The sequence below is a fragment of the Lithobates pipiens genome, unplaced genomic scaffold, assembly GCF_037356315.1.
Source record: "Lithobates pipiens isolate NorthernLeopardFrog02 unplaced genomic scaffold, aLitPip1_a1.2 Scaffold_19, whole genome shotgun sequence".
Classification (NCBI taxonomy): Eukaryota; Metazoa; Chordata; class Amphibia; order Anura; family Ranidae; genus Lithobates; species Lithobates pipiens.
The window spans coordinates 345801040-345827202 of record NW_027507764.1 but is presented as its reverse complement, the minus strand read 5'-3'; the positions used below and the strand labels follow the sequence as shown (position 1 = coordinate 345827202).

The 26163-nt window shown below is 40.9% G+C and overlaps 1 protein-coding gene across 2 annotated transcripts in view; it reads right to left on the bottom strand.

Annotated features, from left to right (window-relative positions):
* Positions 1–1516: 1516 nt before the first annotated feature.
* The window catches only part of LY86 (lymphocyte antigen 86), an 82196-nt gene continuing 57549 nt past the window's right edge, over positions 1517–26163 (bottom strand). Inside the window, exons 2-6 of one of the 2 annotated variants that reach the window (XM_077492146.1) lie at positions 21010–21096; positions 17942–18070; positions 14353–14405; positions 9068–11247; positions 1517–1630 (exon numbers count right to left, since the gene is read on the bottom strand). In XM_077492146.1, the coding sequence (XP_077348272.1) occupies positions 11164–11247; positions 14353–14405; positions 17942–18070; positions 21010–21096 (353 nt within the window). In that variant the 3' untranslated portion in view covers positions 1517–1630; positions 9068–11163. Of the gene's footprint in view, positions 1631–9067; positions 11248–13200; positions 13309–14352; positions 14406–17941; positions 18071–21009; positions 21097–26163 lie in introns of those variants that run through there. The other variant, XM_077492145.1, reaches the window with a different exon arrangement.

Here is a 26163-nt window from a genome sequence, read left to right as displayed (position 1 = left end):
TTTTTTTTTACCAAGTTTTCCATTTTGTGTGCAATGCCAATTAAATTTAGATTTTTTACTGAGAAAGACAGAGTGAAAAAACAGCAGCACAAACATGACTTTTCTAAGTACATCAGAAGCAGAAAAGGTAAAATTTATGCCAGTGCCAGTCCATTGTGTTGGAGTCACTCTTTCCTTGTGAACGTTCCTCTTCTCCTAAGAGATACCACAGTTTCTGGCAGTTTTAGCAATTTACCACTATGAGAAAACTGATAATTTGCACTATATTTTTGATACAGCTACTCAGGCGTCAATATAAAAAACATTTAATTGCATCAGACACTGGCTATGTGACTAAATGAGAAGCTAACATATTTGTTTACTAAAGAAAACACTTATTACATTATTGAAAATAAATAAACATTTGTACTTCATTTATGAAATAGCTATTTAACGCTTTTGCTGCCAAAGCCCATTTTAATTTAGCATGCAAATGCTACAATGCACATTTTTGTGTGAAAATGTACCAGAACACCAAAATGTTATATATTTTCTGAAAGCAGAGGAACCATAGTATAAAGTGATGGTAGTTTTTTTATGTCACGCAATATTAACACAACTGTTTGTCAAATATATATTTTCAGTGAAAGAGACACTTAAACTATTTTGTTACACACAAACACAATAACATCTTTCATTTTCTGTAAAATATAAAATATGAGACTGGGTTGAGTAAATGGATAAGACTTAAAATTGTGTGTGGCCAAGAAATAGTGACTAACTAAGATGCCCCAAATTTTCCAAAGATGACGCTTTAATAATCTTTACAGTTCATTAGTTTAGTGTTAACCCAAAATAATGGCTCTAGAATTATTCCTTTGACTCTGGTGTGCTTGGCATTACCTACAGTGGTGGCTGCTGTTTTTTTTGGGGGGGGGGGGGGGGTTGGCGGCAAACAATGAACCCACAGCCACCCCTTCCCGGTTGGATCAATGCCCCCCAGTCCTGCACGTATCCCATCAATGGCATGGGCAGCACTTCCCTCCGGGTGATGGGTGTTGATGGCCTCTCCAGCATCTTCTAATGGTGTCTTCTCATGGTGGCCGTGCATCTCCTCCCTCCTCCTGTATACGCCAATATGATCGCTTCTCCTTTCGGCCAATCAGGAAACTGGTCTCAAGACCCGCTTCCTGATTGGCCCAGGAGGAGAAACAGTGTGACAATTGGGAATATTCATTCGCTATTGTCGCACAACGCAACTTTTTTGAAGCCTAGTAGAGCCTCAGGCTTTAATCACGTGCTTCAAAAAAAAACCCACATGTAGATTAGGGGGCCAGATGCATGAATAGAGGGGCGATGCCCCTGCGCCCTGCATTACGGGCTGCTATTGATTACCTATTGTATATATAATTTAACTGTCACTTACATATGCTACGCATAACAATGTGTGCTGTGTCCTACACTTCTTATATCTAACTGTACTATTTATGTGGAGTGATAAATTATAAGCTCATGAGGACAAGTACAACGATAGCACTTCTGTATGAAAATTGTATTTATTTATTATTTCAGGTACTTAAATATTGCTGTCAATTTACGCAGTACTTTACATATACATTGTACATTCACAGTAGTTCCTGCCCTAAAGGAGCTTACAATCTGTTGGAATCAGACAGGAATTTATTATTATACATTTACACAGCTGTTTGTACAGCCGAACCCAGCCATATGGTTGCCAGGCAGTTTCACACGTTTAAAAACAAGGAATGTGACACAACTTGAATAGCAGAATGAGTTTCTATTCAGCCCACCTGGAATGTACGGAACTTCAAAGAGGATATGGCGCCGGCTTGTCTGCAAGAACAGAGGGACAGTTGGTGGGGCGTCCGAGATCAGGCCACGAGATAGCAATCCAGTCGGAGCAGTTGCAATTATGGACAAACACTGCCCCCAGAGGCCAAGTATGGCAGGACTGGTAGCCTGGGGGAGGAGACGCCCCAGAGACGCTGATTGGTCTATGAGGAAGAGTAGGATGGGCTATGGGGTGTGGTATGGCTGAAGTATGTTTGACAAAAAGGGTTGTGACCTGAGCTCTGTCCCTCTGTATTCCATCAGGAGATCCAGTCATGAGGTGTGGCTGCGAAGGTCGGATAAGTATGGCTTAGATTGCACTGTGATTGTATGCTATGTATATTATTGTAACTTTTATTGATACTTGATGCACATTTTCCTTATTTCCTTGGGAAATAAATGAGATTTAATTGACCTTAAACGTGTATTGATTTCATAGCCAAGGGTGATAGCATTGTGATAGTAACAATAACATGTGCTTGGCTTATTGATTGATAGCTAAACTATAGGGACTAAACAAAGGAATACATAACTGATAATAATAAGAATAGAGGGTATTGATCAGTTACTTCATTTGGCACCCCAGAAGGCGTGTAAAACGTATTTTTACACAGAATCCACAAAAATCTAAGGTATTTTTGTTTGAGTCCCTGTAAGCACAGATGCTCAAAGCCACCCAGAACTGGAAGTCATCTTTAGTGTGGACAAGATTAGCGCTGGCTCGCGAATTCTGAAACCACGCTTGGATGAGCAGGAGGATTCTGGGAGATATTCCACTGGTAGAACGGACGCGTAAAACCTGGTGAGAATTGTGACTGATATATATATATATATATGTACATTATTGTTGTGTTTGCTGCAGAAACTGTAACCAGAGGGCAAATTGGCGCACTGGCGAGATAAGGGACTGATCATCCCTGGTTATGTGATATAACCGCAGATTGACAGGATAAATCATACAATTTTGAGGGAAAAGTGGAAATATCCACGTGATTGTGAAAAAGCGGTCTGTCCCAATAGAAATTCCCTATGACCTGCTATCGGGTAGAAGAGCATTGAATAAGAGTGTGTTCTCCTACAGAAATTCGTGGGTAAACGGATTTGTATTTGTTGTTGTTGTTTTTTTTTTTTTTTGGAGTGGGACTACAGGTCAAAGCTAGCTTCTAAACAGCTTCCTCTATGTCGTTGTGTGCTTGGTATCTGATTGTTTAGTGTATTGCTAATGCACAGTGTTGGTTAGAGAGTGGCAGGAATTACCATACATCTTTGAGGAAAAGTGGGAGAAGTATAGGTTTTTATTTCTACACACGTGAGAGTGAAATAGCTCTGGTCCAATAGAAGACCAAGGCATTGATTAAGAGTGTGCCTTGTGTCTTGTATGCTGTAGAACCACAAGTCACTGGAAATTTAAACGGTTCGTATTTTTTTTTTTTTTTTTTGTCCATTTGTTATCTGTTTTCTTTTGTCTAAGCAAGATTGCTCAACCAGTTGGTGTGGATAGGCTAATTAGCATATCAATGGAAGCCATTGAAGGTTTCGTTAGCAAGCATGGTGGGATTAGATTTCAAATTACTCACAAAGGTAAATTAACATATCAGTTTAATGAACTTTTAAAACAATGTGATGCACATAACAGTCGCATATTTAATACATCAAAAAAAGGCAGGAAACAGAGAATGGCCAATGCCTTATGCATGTTAATGAGAATGAAAGAAATTGCGGAACAAAAAGAATTAGAATGGTTTGCTGATAGAGAAAAAGTGATGGAACAGGTAAGTGATATATCAATCAGGATTGAAAAGGCTGATGCGGATGCTTGTAGTCGGATTAAACAATTAGTGGCTGAGAAATGTGTATTGCAACAGAGATTAGATGAATTAGAACAAACGTGTAAATTGAGAGAAAGTTGCATTGCCTCTTTGAATCAAAGGGAGGCTGAGAATTTGCAGGTTATCACAAGGCTTAAGGCACAAGCAGCCATAATGGAATTATCCTCCAAGTGTGCAATAGTGGAGGTACCCTCCACACATGCTCAGGGTAGAGAAAAGCTAGAAGTGAAACATGAAGAAAACCCGTATGCTATTATCACTGCAAATGATAGTAATGTGATGGGAATCGATGTGGAAGAAGCAAATAAAGGTGGGATAACTGCACTTGAAATTGACTCAGGAGTTGACACTTCGGATGACTCCTCAGACAACGAAAGTGTAAAGTCTGTGCATTCCAATCGCAGTAATATTATCCAGCAATGTGGATTTCCAGCGCCATATGCTAAAAAAATGGCCTATGCAGGGAAACCAGAACTAAAATGTTTTTTGTGTAAAAGGGGGGGTCACACTTCAAAATATTGTCGGGCGGCGAATAATGATATCGAAAGGAAATTATACCCGAAAACGACCCCAAGGCTTCGTGTGTGTTATTCAGCCAGGTGGGGTAGCCATCCACAGCACGGAACCAATAGTAATCAAACCCATTTCCTGTGTAAAACGCAAATGCGGGGTCTAGAAACTAAAAAGCAATATGTAGGACAGTTGTGTAGAGTCAAAATGGAGATAGACGCATGGTTACTCAAATATAGCACTGGGGGAAACAATGTTAGCAGAACTTAGTGAGCTGCAAGCATGGTAAGAATATTCTGGTCAATGTTTCCCGGCTATGAAAAAGGTTTGATGTAAGTTTCAAGTTCAGAATATGATAGAGGACCTGGATATAGATATACATTTTTTTTTTGTTTTGTACTTTTAGGGATAAACCCCTGAATTGGTATTGTGGTTTTTCGTTTGTGTGGTTAAAAGATGTTTCTGTTATGAGGTTTTTTTTTTAATCTTGTGTTTCTTTACTCTTCTCTTATTGTCAGTCTTTGTAAACTTTTCTGAGTATCCAATACTGCTGATTAACATAAGAATTGTGTGTAATCACTTGTGTGTTCCTTTTTCCAGAGACCAGGAAGGAGTTAAACTGGTTCGTATACGGACATTTGCATTTGTTTGCAGGTCTCTCAAAGTAACAACAGTGGTAAAATATAACAGAACAGGGGTTAGGTTATTGTAAATGCATAATCGATTATCACATGGTACCATGAGCTCATTAGTTAGTAATTGTTTGCAAACAATGAAAAATAATAGTACTAAAAAGAGTTACAAATGAAGCTAAAATGTTGTGATGATACATATGCTTTGTTTTGTTTTTTTTTTCCCCATTAACTAATTGTATTTCAGATTGGAATAAGCACTCTTTGCAGGAGAAAAGTCCATGGATGTTGTTAACTAAAAGTTGAGTGTTTGTCATTGTTTTATGATGGTTGTCTTGTCATGTTGTTTGTGTGATCATGGCCAGATTTTTATTTTTATTTTTAAAAATTTATTTTTATTTTCATTTTTATTTTATTTTTTATTTTATTTTTTTTTATTTTTTATTTTTTTTTTCTTCTAAAAAAAATTTTTTTTTTTGATATTGGTTTAGTCCTCTATGTTAGTTATATTTTTATTCAGGTGGAAAAGTAGTAGGTCTAATCCACCTGAAAGGGGGGGAATTGACAATGCCCTCAGTTAGAACCAGTCACCTGAAAAGGGGTAGTGCATACATCGTAAAGATACAGATAGATGCATTGTTTTTTTTTTAGTTTGTAAAATTTGAAGTTTTTGAGAAGCAACACTGACGTTCAGTTTTAAACGGTTTTTGATCATACCATGGGGATCCATTTTACAGCGGGTGTAGCCTAAAGAGGTCATGGTTGTTTGGATAGTTTGGTCAGAGTTGCGGAAGCCAGGAATACTGAGGTCCTGGGCTCCAAGGAGGGAACTATAAGTAAACATGGTAAGCGATCAGATATTGTGGATAAGAATTTGATACTGCTCTTGTTTTTCACTTCCAGAATCCAAGTGGAGCGAGAATTGGAGAGGCTTCTGGAAGATGGATGACAGATGATCATCTGGTTGGCAGTTTGTCTGTGCCACACCATACCATAAATTAGTTCCAATACACATCAGGAGAGAAGGAAAACTGAAAGATTCAGATTAATACCTGTTTCTTTCGTATGGACAATTTGGTGCTAATGCTGAATCTGAAAGACTGTGCCTAGCAAGAGAACTTGTGAAATATTTTTGCTGAAGTCTCTCCTGATGAATGCAAACATGTTATTTATACATGTGCAATGGGTTGGAGGTTGGGGAAGAATTGACACATCCAATCCGTCAAAACATGAAAATGTAAAATATGTGTTTTTTTGTTGGAAGGAGGAATTGAAAGAAGAAAGGTTTTAATGTATGACATGCATTGATGTAACGGAGTTAATATGGTGCAGGTACCCAGGAGGCATACTGGCGCTTATGCATAATAAGGTGGCTGTTGGTCAGACTAAAGGGTGCCAGGTGATACATCAATGGGGTGAAAACTTCCTCGTAGGGGTGGTGTCTCAATCCTAGCGGTCCTAGAGAGAAGCTTTCGGTTACAGGACATGCGGGACACCAGAACTAGACACGAGGAAGATACGCCCGGTTGGTGTCTCACCTGAGAGGTTGAAACCCTGCACAGATAATGCCAGTGAATACACACAGGAGCATGCTCTGTTAAAATAAAGGGAACAAACGCTGGCTACCAGGGTACCGTAGGACGTCACCACATGGTGCTGCAACATCTCATGGTGGTTGACAAAACCTATCACCCTATATGTGCTGAGTATACACTGAATCAGGTGCGGTTATTGTACCAGTGACTTACTCCCAGAGATGAGAATGAGGTCCATGCAGGATGCTTATTTCTGAGGAGTAACCCGAAAGAGGAGGGATGTATTCAGCACTATATTGGGGGGGAACAATAGCTGGGATGGGTGTTGTTAATGGAGGGGACATCAGCCTCCTGAGGAACAAACTCACAGCCATAGCTTCAGAGAAGGAGCGTGACTTTGTTACCCCGGGAGATTGGTGGTATCCTTGATAACATTCAATGAAATCACAGAAGCACTCAGGTTAGAGTGGCTCCGGATTTTGTCAACCATGTTGAGAGGTTGGTAGGGAAGACAGAAACCTGTCATTGGCTCTGGCGCGCACTCTGTGGCAGGTGGAAATATCAGCCAACATCAAGCTGATTATACCGTCTCTGTATGAGGGGCAGTGGCCTGATGAGTTAGCGTCACCGCTCAGTAAGATTTTGCCAAAACACGTTGCTTACACTAATCCAAAATAGTGGTCGAATGCCTGTATGGGTGGTACTAAGTTGGATTGTGAAAGGAGTTATGCTGTATGTTCTCATATACAGAAGTGCAGACTTGGTCTGTATATTTGGTGGCAGCAATGGGCTTACTGACTGGGGACTCTATCTTGTTGCATTTGAGGCTATATCACACATGTGATCAGAGAAGATGAACGCTGGAGGCAGGTTGATATTTCCCTTTGTCGGAAGCATGACCATGATGTCCTTGGTAGGCCAGGTCAATACATGGGGATGAACGAATAATGTTGGGAAGTTATTTCTCTCTGTATTCTGGATGGAGAGGTCATTGCTGGGAAGAAGGCACCCAGGTATTATTTAGGACATAGGCGAGTTTTTGTTTCTTTGTCCTAAAGAATACCGGTGTAGTGTTAGTCATGGGACTCGAGGGTTCCTTGAACCTAACCGTAGGTAGAGGTGCATGGTACACAATGGGCGTGATCTCTGAAATCCAGGTACAGGGGTGGAATTGTGTGGGTTTGGTAATTGTTGTAAACTTATATGTGTAGTTAAGCGATATTTATCTAGAAGGGTCTCCCAGTTGTCTATGCAAGTTGAGGGATGATTTGACGGTGAGCGCTCTGTGTACAAATTGGAGACGTTGCTGCCAAGTCAGAGCCCTGCAACGCCGCTGCGAGCAAGCCTGCCTAATCCCGACCCGTATTTATAGGAGGTTGGGAGCGGGGTGCGTAATACATATATAAGGATATATTATGGTAATAAGTTGATTTATGTTTGTGGTAGAGTATGACCTATGGGTATTGTAGGCTAGTAATATGGGCAAGAAAGGCCCTCCTCAAGACTCTGGGTCTGAAAGCTGGGTGATATGTCGCTCTGAATGGGTGCTGGTGAATGGTGAATGAATGGGCACCCCTTGCCTGTACTGCCATCCTGAAGATACCCAAGATGCAGAATGGTGACATGGAAGCTGTCGCTGAAGAATGGTGGAGATGTGTCACTCAGTGGCAAAGCGGCACGTGTTGGGAAACATCACGTGGTAAAACAATTATGGACTGCTCCATAGGACCTGTTTCTGCACACGTTGAAAACACAACGTGGTAAGACACTTGTGTACTGTTCCATAAGAGATGTCTCTGGAGCGCTCGTTGGAAACAACCACGCGTTACACAAGCTAAGGACTGTGCCACAGGTACTGGTTCGGAAGCACATGTTGGGGAACCACACACGTTAAGACAGTTATGGACTGTTCAAAAGGAGCCGTGTCTGAAGAAGGGTGGTATGCGCCGTGTTTAGGCGCAAAGCGGCATATGTTGGAATCAGACAGGAATTTATTATTATACATTTACACAGCTGTTTGTACAGCCGAACCCAGCCATATGGTTGCCAGGCAGTTTCACACGTTTAAAAACAAGGAATGTGACACAACTTGAATAGCAGAATGAGTTTCTATTCAGCCCACCTGGAATGTACGGAACTTCAAAGAGGATATGGCGCCGGCTTGTCTGCAAGAACAGAGGGACAGTTGGTGGGGCGTCCGAGATCAGGCCACGAGATAGCAATCCAGTCGGAGCAGTTGCAATTATGGACAAACACTGCCCCCAGAGGCCAAGTATGGCAGGACTGGTAGCCTGGGGGAGGAGACGCCCCAGAGACGCTGATTGGTCTATGAGGAAGAGTAGGATGGGCTATGGGGTGTGGTATGGCTGAAGTATGTTTGACAAAAAGGGTTGTGACCTGAGCTCTGTCCCTCTGTATTCCATCAGGAGATCCAGTCATGAGGTGTGGCTGCGAAGGTCGGATAAGTATGGCTTAGATTGCACTGTGATTGTATGCTATGTATATTATTGTAACTTTTATTGATACTTGATGCACATTTTCCTTATTTCCTTGGGAAATAAATGAGATTTAATTGACCTTAAACGTGTATTGATTTCATAGCCAAAGGTGATAGCATTGTGATAGTAACAATAACATGTGCTTGGCTTATTGATTGATAGCTAAACTATAGGGACTAAACAAAGGAATACATAACTGATAATAATAAGAATAGAGGGTATTGATCAGTTACTTCACAATCTAAGGTCCCTTACATACATTAACATAATAGGGCCAATTTAGACAGGATTCAATTAATCTACCAGAATGTCTTTGGAGGAAACCGGAGTAACCAGAGAAAACCCACGCAGACACATGGAATCATGGAGAACATGCAAACTCCAGGGAGGTAGTGTTGTGGTTGGATTTGAGCCAGCAACCCTTTTCCTGCTAGGCAAATGTGCTAACCACTACACATTCAAGTAATTTATTATTGTGACATGCAACATGATCATGTCTGATAGATAGGATAATCATAAAAAGGGATGGTATTGGTAAAAACGGATGGTAAAAAGTCTTGATTTCTGAGTTTATATAATCATCAAGGCTATTTATCGGTATCACTTGTAATACGTTTTTCTATTTTTTTTTTTTGCAGCATTCATTAATTCTCCAATTTATACGTTCGATTGTATTTTTTCCCTTTGTAAGTAAAGTAGAATAAAATGTATGTTTGTAAGGTTTGTACATATTTTCCTTACTCCATGCCTAGCACTAGTTTTGAAGGAGGGGCTATATCATACCTCCCAACATTTTTAGATGAGAATGAGGGACACCTACTAGCAAATGTATGTAGGCATAGGACATGCCCTTTGCCAAATCCCTTTTAAAGGATTAACCCCCAAAAAAAGGTTAATTAAATCCACAAGTGCTTTTTTTACCACTACTATTCCTTTATATTGGCTTTTAAAATGTACAAATGCAGAAATTTAGAAATTGGATGATAGGTTTAGCACTGGGAAACACTTTTTGAAAGACAAAGTGCATTTTATAAACAACTATATAGATTAGACCAAAAAGAGGGCAAATGAGGGGGAATGAGGAACAGAGGGACATTGCTCCAAATCAGGGACAGTTGGGAGATATGGATACATAAGTCTGCTTTCTTGCTCTACACTCAACATTGCCACCATAGAGAGCTCACTTAAAGCCCAGTAAAGCTTTGTTCACTTCTAATACACAGTCATGTACAGGGGAATCTAATAAATCAGAAACTTTCCTTGCACATAAATGGATGACTGAAGTGTTTGGCATTTCACTGGCATAAGTGAACATTTTCCACCTTTAGTAAATCAACTGTATATCTCCTGCCAGACCAAATGTAAAAGGTTGACTCATCTTTGACACCTTCTCTGACTTTTCACCCATAGTGGACGCCTTGAAGAGCTTGTGCACCTCATTATATGGCAAGCAAACCCCCGGACTTTGACACAATAAACTGAAAATTAATTTATTGGGATACTGAATCAAGGTCAAAAACACATAATATTCTTTGGGCGGCTTATCCTGCAATTGATGTTCTTGCTGCAGTTGTTTAGCAAGGTTACTGATCCATCAGTCAGACATACAAATACCTGGTGCAGGGAGAACCCACAAATCAGAATTAAAATGGGGTAAGGGCAAGGACAGAGTAATTCACAATAAAGAAAGCCTTTACTGAAAATATTTGGAGTCTGTCATTGCCATCATGGCTAGTTTCATTACCATTATTCTGATCCATAAACTTCAATGCTTTCTATGTCACTGACTCACAATAAAAAATTTGTTCCATGAATGTCAGAAGAGCATTTGTGCAAGTTGAATGAAATTTCCCTATATTTTTTTACTAATATCATTTTTCCTGTATATGAGCGCCATCTAGTGGCCAGAATGCATCATCATTTTTTTGAAATAATAATGACAAAATATACCACATTTTGGCCCCTAGATAGAGCTAAAGATACAAGGCTTAATCTATTAGAAAAAATATGGGGACATTTTACTCAGTTTCCATGAATGCTTCTGACATAAGTCCAAATAAAGTTTTAATAGAACCCTAAGCATGCAGATCTGGAGTTCTGATTTCACTTTGACTTTACTTTGTGCATTCTTGTACCTAGCCAGTGATTCTTAAAGTACTGAGGTTAAAGAAAGCCAGGCAACACGTTTTTCAGAAGAAGGTCAGCAAAGGCATCCCCTGTATTTTCTCAGTACACTTTTGCTTTGAGAAGACGGCATGGGTTTTTTTTTTTTTTTTGCTCTGATGAGAGTGAATAAAACATGAAAGATGCTAATATTATGATGAATTGATTAACGTATATAAATTGCTAAGTCTGCGCATGCCACTATGAGGTTATCTTCATTGAATATCATCAAGGATATGTTGAAATGCCCCTAAGGAACAAAAACAATAGATGTAACTCTCAAACACATAAAACACATAAAGTTTACATTTCAGATATTTTATTTTATTGATATAAAATATACAATCCGATTAAAGTGCAAACTATCTAAGGCTCCATGCACGCTAGCTTAAATTTTTTTTACTAGAAGCAGCTTTTCAGCATTTATTTTTCTGCTTCTAGAAGCAAATAGTGTTATCCTATGTGTCCATGCACACTATTTTAGTCTGGAAGCGTTTGTGAAGCTGCAACTTCTAGGAGCAGAATTTTTTATTTTTTTTTGTGTTTTGAGATCGATTTGCTGGCAGAAAAAAAAAAAATCGCTGCCAGCTCCTACAAGCTCCTAAATGCTGCTAACTGCTGCTAAGCACTAGTTTCCAGCATTTTTTTTCTTACCGGGTGGCCAAGGGTCTCCCTAAAAAACAGTAATTAGCTGATTGTTAAGAAGTGGGTCAGCAAGCCGGCCATAGCGTCATTAATGCCCCGTACACACGATCGGACTATCCGGAGGACTTAGTTCGGCGGACAATCCATCGGACTTTGCAGCGGAGGTCCGCCGGACTTTCAGGACGAGCGGACTTGCACACACACGACCACACACGAACAGACATTGCGGTGGACTAGGTCCGGCGAACAATCCGCCGGACTTTTGGAGGAGGTCCGCCGGACTTGCCCACACATGGACTAAAGTCCATTCATTTTGAACGTGACTTCAGGTACGATGGGACAAGAGAAGAAAGTTAATCTCGCTGCTTCCATCGGCGAGATTGACACCTTGTAAGCCCCGTCACCTGGTATGGGTTTTAAGGGTAACCCCTATGTCGAAAAAATGGCGTGGGGGTCTCCCCAAAGTCCATACCAGACCCTTATCCGAGCACGCAGCCAGGCCGGTCAGGAAAGGGGGTGGGGACGAGTGAGCACTCTCCCCTCCTGAACCGTACCAGGCCGCATGCCCTCAACATGGGGGGGTGAGTGCTTTGGGGAAGGGGTGCCCTCTTGCCCCCCCACCCAAAGCACATTGTCCCCATGTTGATGAAGACAAGGGCCTTTTCCTGACAACCCTGGCCGTTGGTTGTCGGGGTTTGCGGGCGGGGGGGGCTTATCGGAATCCAGGAGCCCCCTTTAATAGGGGGGCCCCCAGTTCCCGGCCCCCCTCCCTATGTAAATGAGTATCCTATTTAAATCTTCTGCAACAAATACTTTGTAAATATATATAAGAAATATATATTGTATGTTCTTGTGTCTTCTTTCTTGTTCACCCCAGAGCTGTTTGCAGAAACGTAGTTAATTAAATCTATGGGTTTTTTTAATTGCATTTATATAGCTCTGCTTATTTTTTTCCCCTGTATGTTTTTAATTTGGCTAAATTCTCTGTATATGATTTAGTGGTGCTATTACCTTTTCCAATATTATTTATTTGGGAAACATTCACTTCAATACAAGGCTACCCTACAGGGAGCATGCCTGGGGCCCAGTACTTACCAATATCCTTTAACCTCACAAAAGATTGGTGATTGCCTATGTTTCTTGGGGACCAGGTCCTTTTTCCCTTTTAATTGTAATATGTTAAACAGAGAGACACTTGTAGTCTAATGCCCCATACACACGGTCGGACATTCCGACCACAAAATCTGTCAGGTTTTTTCAGATGGATTTTGTCCGAAACTTGTGTTGAATACACACGGTCGCACAAAGTTGTCGGAAAATCCAATCGTTCTGAACGAGGTGACGTCAAACACGTACGTCAGGACTATAAACGGGCCAATAGCCAACAGCTTTCATCTCTTAGCTTATTCTGAGCATGCGCAGCACTTTGTCCGTCGGAATTGTCTAAACACAATTGTAATTTATGCGATCGGACTTTGTTGTCAGAAAATTTTAGATCCTGTTCTCAAACTTTGTGCGTCAGAAAATCCGACAGAAAAAGTCAGATGGAGCCCACAGACGGTCAGATTTTCCATCAACATGATCCGATCGCACATTTTCTGTCTGAAAATCCGACCGCGTGTATGGGGCATATGTCTTTCTTTCTCTCCTTCGCTCTGGTTACTGACTGTAGGCCCGAAAAAGGAAAGGAGGTGCCAGGAAGACAGAGTTGTAATTTTGTGTGATAGGGACCCATAACAAACCATTAAAAGACAGCCTGCCCATCTCTCTTAATCACATCCCCAAAGCATTGCTTTTACTGCTACCAACTACTAATTACGGCGATCATGGCAACCATATAGAGCAGGGGTAGGCAACCTGGGGCCCTCCAGCTGTTGTGGAACTACATTTCCCATGAGGCATTGCAAGGCTGGCAGTTACAGTTACTCCCAGAGACAGTAGTTCTGCAACAGCTGGAGGGCCCCAGGTTGCCTACCCCTGATAATAGAGCATCCCAAACTATATATACCTGGTAATTTAATTTTTATGTAATTGCTACATTCATAAATCTCTGTGTAGCTAGGCAGTTCTGGGCCCCTTGTTTTTCTGTGTTCCATAGCACTCACATCATGGCCCTTGAAATAAAAGTGAAGTTGACCTTGCACTAAAAATGCAAGGTAAGCTGCCCCTTGCGTCAAAATGCTGCAGTAAAAAAATAGGGGAAAACGTTATTCAATCGAATTACCTTTCCTTCAGTTTCTTCAGCACCTAGGTGGAGTACAGAGATTGCAGAGTAGCCATAATCTATTTGAAGACAATCCAGCACTGTGCTTTAACATTGTTGCACAAAATTTGCACTACTCAACGTTCCCCAGGATCTCGTCAGAAGGATTGTGATGTCAACCCCGGAAGTATAGAACCCGGGGGAATGGTAAGTATATGTATCAACTTTTTTAACAATGTTTTTTTTAATTGTATTTATTGCAGCAGTTTGGCATGGGGAGAAGAGTAAGCCAAATAAGCAGTAGTGCGGTATCCACTAAAACCAGGGCAGAAGTCATTGTTTCATGGTGTAAGAATGAGGGCGAGGGGCTTATAATGTGAGCCAGCTGCCTCCTTCAAAACCAATCATGCCAATCACTGAAAAACACCTTGTATAATTTGTCTGTGTGTCATGGCCATGTTTGTAAGGTTTGCCACAGACACTTGTGTGATTACATGAAAGACTTACTTTTAGTATTATTGGAACCTCAACCCTCAAGCGATGTTGATAAAATACAAAATCTATAGACCAGAAAAAAAGAAAATGTTATATAAAAAGTTTGGTATAAGCATGTTTCATTCAAATATTTTAGGAAAGCCTGGGAAAATGCTTATATGTTAAAATGAGACAAGGAAAACAAATATATGTCTTAAATGTCATCACTTTGCTTTGAATGCTAAAAGTGACCAATTCCCTAAAATACTGACTTTTCTGAGCTTTTCTGATGCTCAGTTGCTTATTTGGAACTATCATAAAATGTTGCTTCCAGGTATAGGAGAACATGTGATCTCCTTCCATGGTGCAATACCTGCACTAGCAGGAAATCCAATTGTTAGACCTGGACACTGTCACACGAAGGAGGGAGTGACATAATCAATTCTATGCATTCTCCTACACTATCCAAAATGGAGCTTATACAGAGTATTCTGCAGTAGCTACAATGCAGTAAGAAGTAGTGGGGCACCAGTGTGAAGCTGAATATAAGTCAATCAGGGGTTGGAATTTAAGAGACTGTCACTTTTCTCTGAATAGAGTCCTTTTAAGTCTCCTTTTAGCTCGTTCATCTAGGTATTAACATTTTGTTTAGATACCAGTGTTAGTAAATTAAATAGATGTGTCAGTCAGATCAGATAAATGTCCTTTCTAATGTAGTTGGGCCATTCCTTTCTTGTGCTTACTACTTCATTCGATATTTTGGTTTAGTTCCTGGCAAACTGCATAACATAATTACAACTCCAGATAGATCTGAACTTCAACAGCAGTATATCCACCTTGGTGTCAATGCGGCTTGTCCATAGCTAAGTTTCATATAAATCCTTAAGGATGACCATACTCTGGTTGCTGAAAATCTTCTTTCATTGGTTAAGCCCATTCTCTATAAAAGTGATCCACAGTAGATTTTTTTTTCCAAATGCTAGAACAAATGAATTGCAACTGCGAGTCAAGTGTTTGGTTCGGGGTTGCGGTGCAGTCCCACTGACTTGAATGACTGAGTTTGACAAGTGGTGCCACCTGTCAACTCAACATGGTGTGTTAAATTTGGCGCTATGCATAGCATCATGGCTGCGGCATGTGAACAGCCCCCTTTGACTGTATTATAAATTCTAGGTGGGCAGACATGGAGGTGGAAAAACTACGGCTCAACTGCCTGTTTTTATCACCCTCTTACCACCCATGGAAAAGAGGCCAAACAAAAGAGTGGTCATCCTTTGAAGATATATATGTGGCTTAAAGTGGTTGTAAAGGCAGAAGGTTTTTTTTTTTATCTTAAAAGCCTTCTGTGTGCAGCAGCCCCCCTAATACTTACCTGAACCCTATCTCAATCCAGAGAGGGTGCACGAGAGCCTCGGTTTGAGACAATCAGTGAGCCAATGAGAAGAGAGAGGGGCCGACCTGCGGCTCCATATCTGAATGTACACACAGAGCAGGAGCTCGGCTCAGGTGCCCCCATAGTAAGCTGCTTGCTGTGGGGGCACTCTGTGGGAGGGATGGGCCAGGAGTTCCATCAAGGGACCCGAGAAGGAGAGGAATGGGGCTGCTCTGTGCAAAACCACTGTCCAGAGCAGGTAAGTATGAACCAAGCAATCAAACACCTCCGATAGCTTGGTTTTCAGAGCTCCCCGAGCAGACTGTCAGTCACAGCTCTCTACTCTGCTCCCTCTTCACTCATTGGAGCGCTGGGCTGTCAGTGGCTCGCTGACTTCTGTGATGTCAGCAGAGAGCGAACTTCACTCTTGTGATCCATAGGTAAAATACAGCCAAACAAACTTCTCCTTTAATATCACTTTAAGTTACATGCAGATTTATACTCTCTGCTTTTATATCAAAACAACAGAGTTCTTTTTCCAACTATATTTGGTAATTATAAAATCAAATGATGTAGTGATATAGAGTTAATTTGTGAAAGGTGGCACCCTGGCTATGGCCTTGAGGAAGAAGATGAAGCACAAACTGCTAAAACCGGCTGAACTTGCATTTCACTAAACACATCTGAGAGTTAAAAAATATCATTAGGTGACTGAAATATAGGTGCCCTTGATGTTTTTATTATTGAGAACTTTGGTGTCACATTATAAATATTTTCACACAAGATTCACACTACTTTCACCAAAGAGTCACACATATTTTCAATGTATTCCAATTAGAAAAAATGTGGGAATCTTGGATAAAAGCTGTGATAAATAGGCTTCCTTAGTTCCAGGCATATGTAAAAATGTAATGTAGCGCCGGCTCCTGAAGAGCACGCTCTATGTTTTTTGAAAGTTAAGGTTACATTTGAACTGCAGTTTGGTTTGGGTACAATTGTTCTAAATTTGGACCTCAGCATCAGTCTGACTGGACTATAGGATGTTCAGCCTGGCCACAAGGGGCACTGTCTCCTCTGGCAGGCATGGAACTACAGTCTGGTTGGGCGCTTTAATTTTATTCTTTCTCAGAGCCCCCCCCAGTGGGAGTGTCACTCTTGCTGTGTTTGCTGGGAGAGGGTACTTAAGATGTGGATGTCATGTGGTTCGGGGTTCAGGTCCAGAAGTATGTTCTGACTCCATGGTCCTGGTCCTCCTGACCAGCCCCCAGGAAGGCTATGGCCTGGGGTGCAGATCCACCCGACTTGTTGTCTCGGGGCTGGCAAGGAAACTAATGAAGGATTCTGAGGTGGTCTGGTGCCGTCTCCAGTAGTTGGAGAGGCCCAGTAACTTCGTAGCTATCCAGGGGAGGACTCTTCAGAAGAAGGCCACGTACGGGTTGGCTTCTTAGCAAGAGCCTGCAAGGGCTGAAGTACGTAAGTGGATCCAGTCTTGTGGGTATCGCCAAGCTGGCTGAAAGATCCAAGTATCACACGAGTGTTCCACAAGTTTTAGTTTCCAGAATGTTCTACAACACCGTCTGTGGCAAAGACGTATTCCTGTATGTTCTACAACAACCTCTGTGGCAGAGACTTGTCCCTGAGTAAAGCACCTTGTTAGCTGCTAGGCCTTGTGAGAGAGGGACTATCCAACTTAAATGAACATCCAGTTGTGAATGGCTATTCTCTGGATTTAGTCAAAGGAAGTAAGTCCTTCATTATTGGCTTTGACACTAAGAGTACCTGAACTTCCTTCCTAACCCCCTGATCCCATTTTAAGAGACTTTTCTTTGTCTATGTTTTTGCAAATAAAAAATCCCTTTATGCGGATCTGTCGTCAGTCTCTAAAGTCACTGGGCCATCTACCACGGGAAACCCCTAGACGTAAAGCTAGGAGAAGAAGGTAACGGTAAGCGCAATCAAATAAGCAGCTCCTTCGGGGGTTAGTGCTACAGTAATGATAAATTGGTATACCAAATACAGTTAACTATTTGTGGTATATATAGCAGGTGGTTTCAGAAGAACATTAACATTACAGGTATGAGTTTTTTTGGGGGAGGTAGGTCGTTGTCTAAGGTACCAGCAGGAAAAGTATGGAGAAAGAGGTGCCTATCCTAGCTTTTTTTATTTGGGCAGTTATTAGTTGCTCTGTCTACAAGCATATCTGAAAACTCTAAAATAAATCCAAATAAAGGGCAGACTGTTACACCTTACCTCCTTTTTTCTTCCCACAGAAAGAATATGCTTGGAGATTTCTCTCGCACAATATTGTTTCTTGAGTTATAAGTTTGTGTCCACTGTTAGAAGCAATTACTCGAAAAAGAAGAAAATTGATATCATGCCCTGAAAATAAAAACAAAATATGTAATTTTTACATCATAAATGACTTTACCAGAGGATTTTATTGGAAACACAGTACTATAGTATGAGCCCAAAAGCTCCAGGCAAATCATTTCACATTAGATCAGGCAGCATGTAAACAGCAAGAGATCACGTGTCATAACCAGGAATGCATAATGGATGCTCACTGCACCATACATTGCAAGAATAGAGTTACAATACTTGTAAAAGGGCAAAGATAGTCTTTTAAATGTCCATTCAAGGAGGGGTACACCACAAAATAGTTGCTATAAGGTAATATCAGTTGAAAGCATAATATACCCACATAACATCAAAACACGGGAACTGTAAGCATGTGTCAGAAAAAGGAAAGAAAAGAAAGTAAATGGTATAGGATAAAAAGAGAGAAGGGAACAGGGAGCAAAAGAAAAAGAGAAAAGGGAGGGAGACAGAAAAGACAATTACGGTTCAGGGTGGAAAAATAAGGAGAGGAACAGAGGAAAGGGGATGGAAAGAAAGAGCATAGAGAAAAGGAAAAGGGGAATGGGGGTTCCTAGTGACTGCCAAGGTTGGCTAGTGAGCTAGTGAGGGTCTGTTCATTAAAAAAAATTAAAGGCATGAAGTGTGCTACAGAGCCTCAAAGATGGAGGAGGTATGATGCAAGTTTTGAAGGAGGAGAACAAGTGAGCCATGGCTTATAGATCAAGAGAAATTTGTCTTGAGTATCATTCAGCAGAGATAAGTTCTCAATAATGAATGTGACTCTTGACTTCTCAATAATGAATGTGACTCTTGACTTCTGGGAAATTAAGGGATGGAGATTTACATGTCTGAGTGATCTCTTGCCTGGTAGCTATAAATATATGTAATATGACTGTGACAAGTAGGGATGAGCTTCGAGATTCAAACTCATGTTTGACTCGAACATTGCCTGTTTGCCTGTTCGGCGAACAGTGAACAGTTTGGGTTGTTCGTGGCAAATTCGAAAAGCTGCGGAACACCCTGTAAAAGTCTATGGGAGAAATCTAAAGTGCTAATTGTAAAGGCTAATATGCAAGTTATTGTCCTAAAAAGTGTTTTTGGACATGTATCAATGCAAAAAAAAGTTTTAAAAACGTCAGTTTTTTCGGGAGCAGTGATTTTAATAATGCTTAAAGTGAAACAATAAAATGAAATATTCCTTTAAATTTTGCACCTGGGGGTGTCTATAGTATGCCTGTAAAGTGGCGCGTGTTTCCCTTGCTTAGAACTGTCCCTGCACAAGTGTAATTTCTGCAGGAAAAAAAGTAATTTAAAATTATTCGTGGCTATAATGAATTGTTGACTCCCCGTAATAAAGAGAACAGTCATTGAAAGTCATTGATAAAAAAAAAAAGTGTGGGGTTCCCCCAAATCCAATTACCAGGCCCTTCAGGTCTGGTATGGATTTTAAGGGGAACGCCAAATTAAAAAAATAAATGGCGTGGAGTTCCCCCTAAAAATCCATACCAGACCCTTTATCCGAGCACGCAACCTGGCAGCAGGAAAAAGGGGGGGGGGCGAGAGAGCGCCGCCCCTCCTTAACCGCACCAGGCCACATGCCCTCAACATTGGGAGGATGCTTTGGGGGTCTGTGACCCCTCAAAGCACCTTGTCCCCATGTTGATGAGGACAAGGGCCTCATCCCCACAACCCTGGTTGGTGGTTGTGGGGGTCTGCGGTTGGGGGGCTTATCAGAATCTGGAAGCCCCCTTTAACAAGGGGACCCCCAGATCCTGCCCCCCCGTTTGAAATGGTAAGGGGTAAAAGTAAAAAGTACCCCTATCATTTCACAAAACAAGTGTAAAAGAATGTTAAAAAAGACACACACACCGTTGATGGGAACCCCTCATAATCGCCACAGCGTGTGTACAGACCCGGGAACTTAGCACATGGATGGTGGGAACCAATCATAATAGGCACAGCGGGTGTACAGACCCGGAAACTCAGCGTAGAGATGGTGGGAACCTCATAATGGTCACAGCAGGTGTACAGACCTCTGAACAAGGGGGGGAGGGAGCATTTACTAGAACTGATTGGCTGTATTTTTTGTTTGCAGTCGCTGACTGCTGGTGGAAGGAAGAGGAGGAGAATACCCCTTTTAGATGCTGCAAGTGAAGGAAAATACAGCCCAGTTCTAGTAAATGCTGCACCCCCAGCTTCACTAGTATCAGCAGCAACTAGAATACATGGTGACTAGTGGGCAGCAGCCTGACCCGTAGGCAATGTTTTCTATTGTGGTCACCAGCAGAAGAAAGAAACATAAAGAGAGCCAACACACTGACAACCCTGCACAGCACCAAACAGTGATATCAGCTCCAGTAATAGCATGTGTACCAGGAGCGAGCACTCACCTACATCCTCTGCTTTCAATCTGCCATGCTGTGACCTGTGCAATGTGATCGGGGAAGGTGGGGGGGGGGGGGCTTTCCAGGGACTCCAGGGTTATTCCCCCGGGAATGTATGTTTAATGAAATACATACAGTATTTATGTATTTACATTGTATGTGAACCTAACATGGCAGTTAGGTTTACATTGCTGTCTGTGTCCCCCTGGAGAGATATACCCTCTCAATTTGTCAGAGTGATCGATGTCTGTATCAGAAACTGAAAATCCAAATTTTTACATTTGTCACCAGACCAGAGGTGAAAAAAAATCTTCTAATCACCTGTTCCAATTACAAATGTCTAAGAGGGGATTTTCTTTCACTCTGGTGAGATTGTATTTTACTCTCTATTGTGTTTTCAGTACAGGAAGTAAAGAAGAAAACTACCCAGTGGGACAAAGACAACAAAAAGAGGGAAAATTGCCTGGGGTTTGAACCTTTACATACTCTATCCAAAACTTGTAAGTTTCGGGTTTATACGTTTTTTAATCATTATGATATATAAGGTGTATTGAATATATAACCTGATTTACTTACTTAAAACCACTCCAAGGGTTACGTTCATGTTCTCGTGCAGATTACTAGTACAAGGATTAAGGCTGAGCCCTGCGTCTTGCAAGGGATCTGTTTAAAGATAAAAGAAACTTGATTATTCAACACAATGAGCTTCAAGTAATAAAAGAGATAGATTTAAGAATTGTCTTTTTTGGTATCAACCAACAATCAGTTAATTAAATTGATTCAAATTATTCTGGATAATAACAGTGTTAATTTGCAAGCTCTGAGTCCGATTGGTGGCTGTGCAACACTTTGATATGTGTGGTCCAATATAATTAAGCAGAGCATTCTTTTATTTTTTTGTAGGTACTCCGGAAGGAAGTTGCAATCACTGTATAACTTTCAACAAAGGTCCTTTTTAAGGGTCAACCATACAACAATATCATAAATGGGATAAGTAACAAAGTTAAATGTTTCACATTAAGCCACTATGAGGGTCATTTACTATAGCGCTGGGAAGTACCGGGTGCTATTAATAGTGCCCATTTTAGAAAATTTAAATGGGCGTAATAGCGCCCATTTTAGGCAATTAAGATTTCAACAACCGAACGTGCGGTCATGCAACACTGTACCCAAATTAAATTTTTATCATTTTTTTCCCCCCAATAAATAGAGCTTTCTTTTGGTGGTATTTGATCACCTCTGCAGTTTTTATTTCTTGCTCTATAAACAAAAGAAAAGTGACAAGTTTGAAAAAAGCACAATGGGGGTTATTTACTAAAGGAAAATCCACTTTGCACTGAAAGTGCACTTGGAAGTACAGTCGCTGTAGGAAAATAAAAAACAGCATTTTAGCTTGCACAGGATTGGATGATAAAATCAACAGAGCTTCCACTCATTTCAGATCTACCCCTTAGATTTAGGGAGACTGCACTTCCAAGTGCACTTTCAGTGCAAAGTGGATTTGCCTTTCGTAAATAACCCCCAATATTTTTTACTTTATGCTATAATAAATATCCCAATTTAAAAAAAAAAGTTTCTTCAGTTTAGCCCAATATGTATTTTTCTACATATTTTCGGTAAACATTTTTTTTTAGCAAAAAGCGTATATTGATTGCTTTGTGCAAAAGTTATAGTGTCTACAAAATAGGGGATAGATTTATTGTATTTTTATTATTTCATTTTTTTACTAGTGTTATGTACAGCCTTGAAATAAAAGACCTCTACGAAGTTGCATTCATCAATGTATATTTACTCAGAAAATCAATCTCCGTACAGAGGATCACGTCACTTCCTTTCCAAAGGGAAAGTGATGAAAGTGATGATATTACAATTTGTAACAGCGTTTTTATAAGAAAATTATAACATTACTGTCTATGTGTGGGAAAGAGTGAAATTAGAAAATACACAATACATTCCAGGATAATCTATTTCATATTTCACATGGTCATTTTCGCCATAACACAATAACAACTTTAAAAGGTCATTCTGACTTTTTGGTAAGTTATGTTATCAACAGGTATTTTCCATAAAAACATTTGAACATCATTTCTGGGAATAATCTCATGTGAAGCAAATAACAAGTAATAACAATAACAAGTGAATAACAAGATATGTGTTGCAATATTGAGAATACCCAAGAAGAATTAAAAAACATCATATAAAGAAATACATTCTTATATTGAAGGGGAACTCTGGGTTATATACAGATATGTGTTACATATGTCTTCATATCTTGACATCCCTCCTATGTTTATAATTCCTTGGGTATCCCTCTTTAAACTTCCTCTATGGCTCTGGGTTGACCTCCAGGTATACGAGCCACCATCTCATGAGCAGTTCTAACTCTTGACCTTTGGGGCTCAAAAGAACCAGTGTTAGTACAAGCTTTCCAAATAGCGCAACAAGAAGTGGTAGTTACTTTAAAACAACATTTGAATAACATAGGTGCACATTTGATTATAAGGATTATAAGTACTATGATACCAACAATATATAGGATACCATGTAATATACCAGCAAACCAACCTCCAATGCCTGAAAACCAGTTGGCAGGATTAAGCCAGGAAGTCCAGCTTTCCCAGCTTCCTTCAACCCAAGCAGTTTCAGTATGCTCTTTCCGAAAATTGAGCTTAAGCTGTTGTACCTGCTCCACATGTGAAATGATAGCATCTTCTGCTTTAGTATCATTTCCAATGTAGTTACAACAGCCTGTTCCCACTATGGTGCATATTCCTCCCTGGCTCGCTGTAAGATAATCCAGCACCAGCCGGTGCTGCAACATCTCCTTTTTAACCATTTTTAGTTCAGTGGCAAGCATCACAAAGTTCATATCATACAATGCTGTAATATTATCGATCAAGTCAGCTAAATCAATGATGAAACTGAATGCCTTTTTGATACAACATCTATTTACCCATGGTATGGAGAATATTGGCTTTATCTCCCTGTCATGGGACTCTATATTAGTGCCAAGGTCACTATTATAAATGTTATTAGTATTTTCCTCAACATTAACTAGGGGTACCTCAATGTTAGTCTCACCCTCCTTGTTCATGTCAGGATCTTCAACCTCATCATGATTCTCTTCCTCCCCCCCAGGTTCTGACTGAGAATCTAAATCTCTTTTTAAAAGATGTATGGGGATTTTGCGGATTTGGGACTCCTTAAACTCATCGTTACTCATATACCAAGTGGCAGGTATTACTCTCCCAAAATAACAAACCCCCATAGAATTTAAAGGGATCCAATTATATGCTTTCTTCCCACATATAAAGTAATAACCTGGGGGAGCTGCACAAGCCTTCTTGAAATTATACCCCTGCAAACACATTAATAATTTCATATTGTTTTGCCTAGAATGTTGTCGATGCGTGTAGTCATGTAGTTCCTGATACCGATCTGTGCTCCATGCTGTATCCTTACCATCAAACCAATATCTGATCTCAGCATTGTCCATACAGTTAGAGTTCCCAATAGGTCTGGTAGTACTTTGAAAACCTTGAGTAAGCAGCTCAGATGAATATTCTCGAGTGAAGTTTATGCAGACAGAGGGGATTGTCATTGGAGCATTAGTGAACAACAGGAGTGAAACAACTCTGTCAACCATAGTTCTGCTTACATCTTCAAAGTGAGCACTGTTCTCTATTTCAGCCAATGTGCTGGGAACACCTAATAAGGGTATAGTCTTATGTGATATAGGTGCGTGTGTGCATATCCAGCAATTAGAAATGTTCAGTTTCTTTGCTGCCTGTAGGTGCATGGACACAAAGGAGTTATGAAAGGGTTCACCCAATTTAACATGATACTCATGAGTGTCTCTTCTTGCTCTTTGATTGGGATTACGGCTTTCTTCAGGTTGCAATTTCTCACTTGTCACAGTGGCATTGAAAAGGTAGGTGTCATGTATCTTACCCTTTTCTTTATGGTATGTCCATTCGAATGCCATTACTGTGATCCACACCACCGCTCCACCACAGAGGATAATGCTCCATAACGCCACATTCGGTCTAGGCCCCAGGAGATTCATTCTGGGGTCTTCTGGCTCTGGCACGAGTAATGGCGGTGATGACCTAGAATGCAAGGGTAAAGAAGAATACCTGCTACCAGCAGACTGATCTGTATCTTCCTTTGGAGCTACAGTCTTTTTACAATGGGAACCATGAACCCAGTACTTGTAGTCTTTCAGCTTCACTGCAGTTGGAGATACAAGAATGATCTGAAACGGACCTTTCCACCTAGGAGACAAAGTGGTCCGGGGTGTATGATTCTTGATGTACACCCACTCTCCTGACTTTAGTCCATGCGTTCCGTCACTTGTGTCCACTGGTTGTCCTGCTTTGGCTCTGGAAAAAGTATCAGAAAACACATTTGCCAGTCTGCGCACATAGTCTATCATGGTATCTTGACCATTTCTCAAATTTACTGTCTCTGGGGGTGCCAAAGGTGCAGGAAGTCTCCGAGGTGGTCTTCCAAATAGTATGTCGAAGGGTGATAGCCCGTGTTTTTCTTTAGGGGTAGTCCTAATGGTAGCTAAAGCTATAGGCAACGCTTCTACCCATGTGCTTTTCCCATTAGCAGTTATTTTTGCAAGATATCTCTTTAAAGTCTGGTTAGTGCGTTCAACCATCCCACTAGCTTGTGGCCTATATGGCGTGTGCAGCTGCTGTCTTATCCCCAGAATATTCACCACTTCTGCCATTAGTTTATTATCAAAGTGTGTACCTCTATCTGAGGAAATGACAGCCCCTATACCAAACCGTGGTATTAATTCTCTAGTAAGACATTTAACTACCGTACGGGCATCATTCTTCGCAGTGGGGAAGCTTTCAACCCAGTTCGAAAATTGACACACGCACACCAAAAGATACCGGTAACGGCCACAAGGGGGCATATCTGAGAAGTCAATTTGCACAATTTGAAATGGCTCCTCAGTATGTGGAATATGCTTCATAGGAGTGGGAACTGGTTTACCAATATTATGCATTTGACATGTTACACATTCCTGAACCTGCTTAACAGCATATGTGTGGAAACCTGGAGCCCACCAGTGTTTTTTTACCGTCCGACACATCCCTCCTGTTGAGACATGGCAAGGCCCATGGCTCAAAGCAAACAGAGAAGGAAAAAGAGTCGGAGGGGCAACTAATTTCCCATGGAAACGCCATAATCCATCCTCTACACAGATCGCTCCTTTAGCGATCCAAGAAGATTTGTGAGGCGAGCTGTCTTGTAAGGCTGATAGTACCGCTAGATCAACTTGTAGATCCATTAATGTGAAAGTAGAAATCAGGTTAGATGCATCATAGGAATGTATAACAGTTCTAGCCTGTTCGTCAGCTAAAGCATTCCCAATAGACACACTATCCTCCGCTCTGGTGTGGGCTTTGCACTTGATTACTGCAACTTTGAAGGGTAACTGTACTGCAGTAAGTAGTCTAACAATCAATTCTTTGTGTTGGATAGGAGTTCCTGCAGCTGTAAGATAACCTCTTTCCTGCCAAAGTTGTGCAAAACTGTGCAAGATACCCACAGCATAAGCTGAATCACTATAAATGTTCACAGTGTCACCTTCAGCAAGCTCTAAAGCCACACAAATAGCAGTAAGTTCAGCTGCCTGTGCTGATTTAGAATTTTGCAAGACTTCAGCATGCAATAGTTTACCTTCTCCGTTCACTACTGCACAGGCAGCTA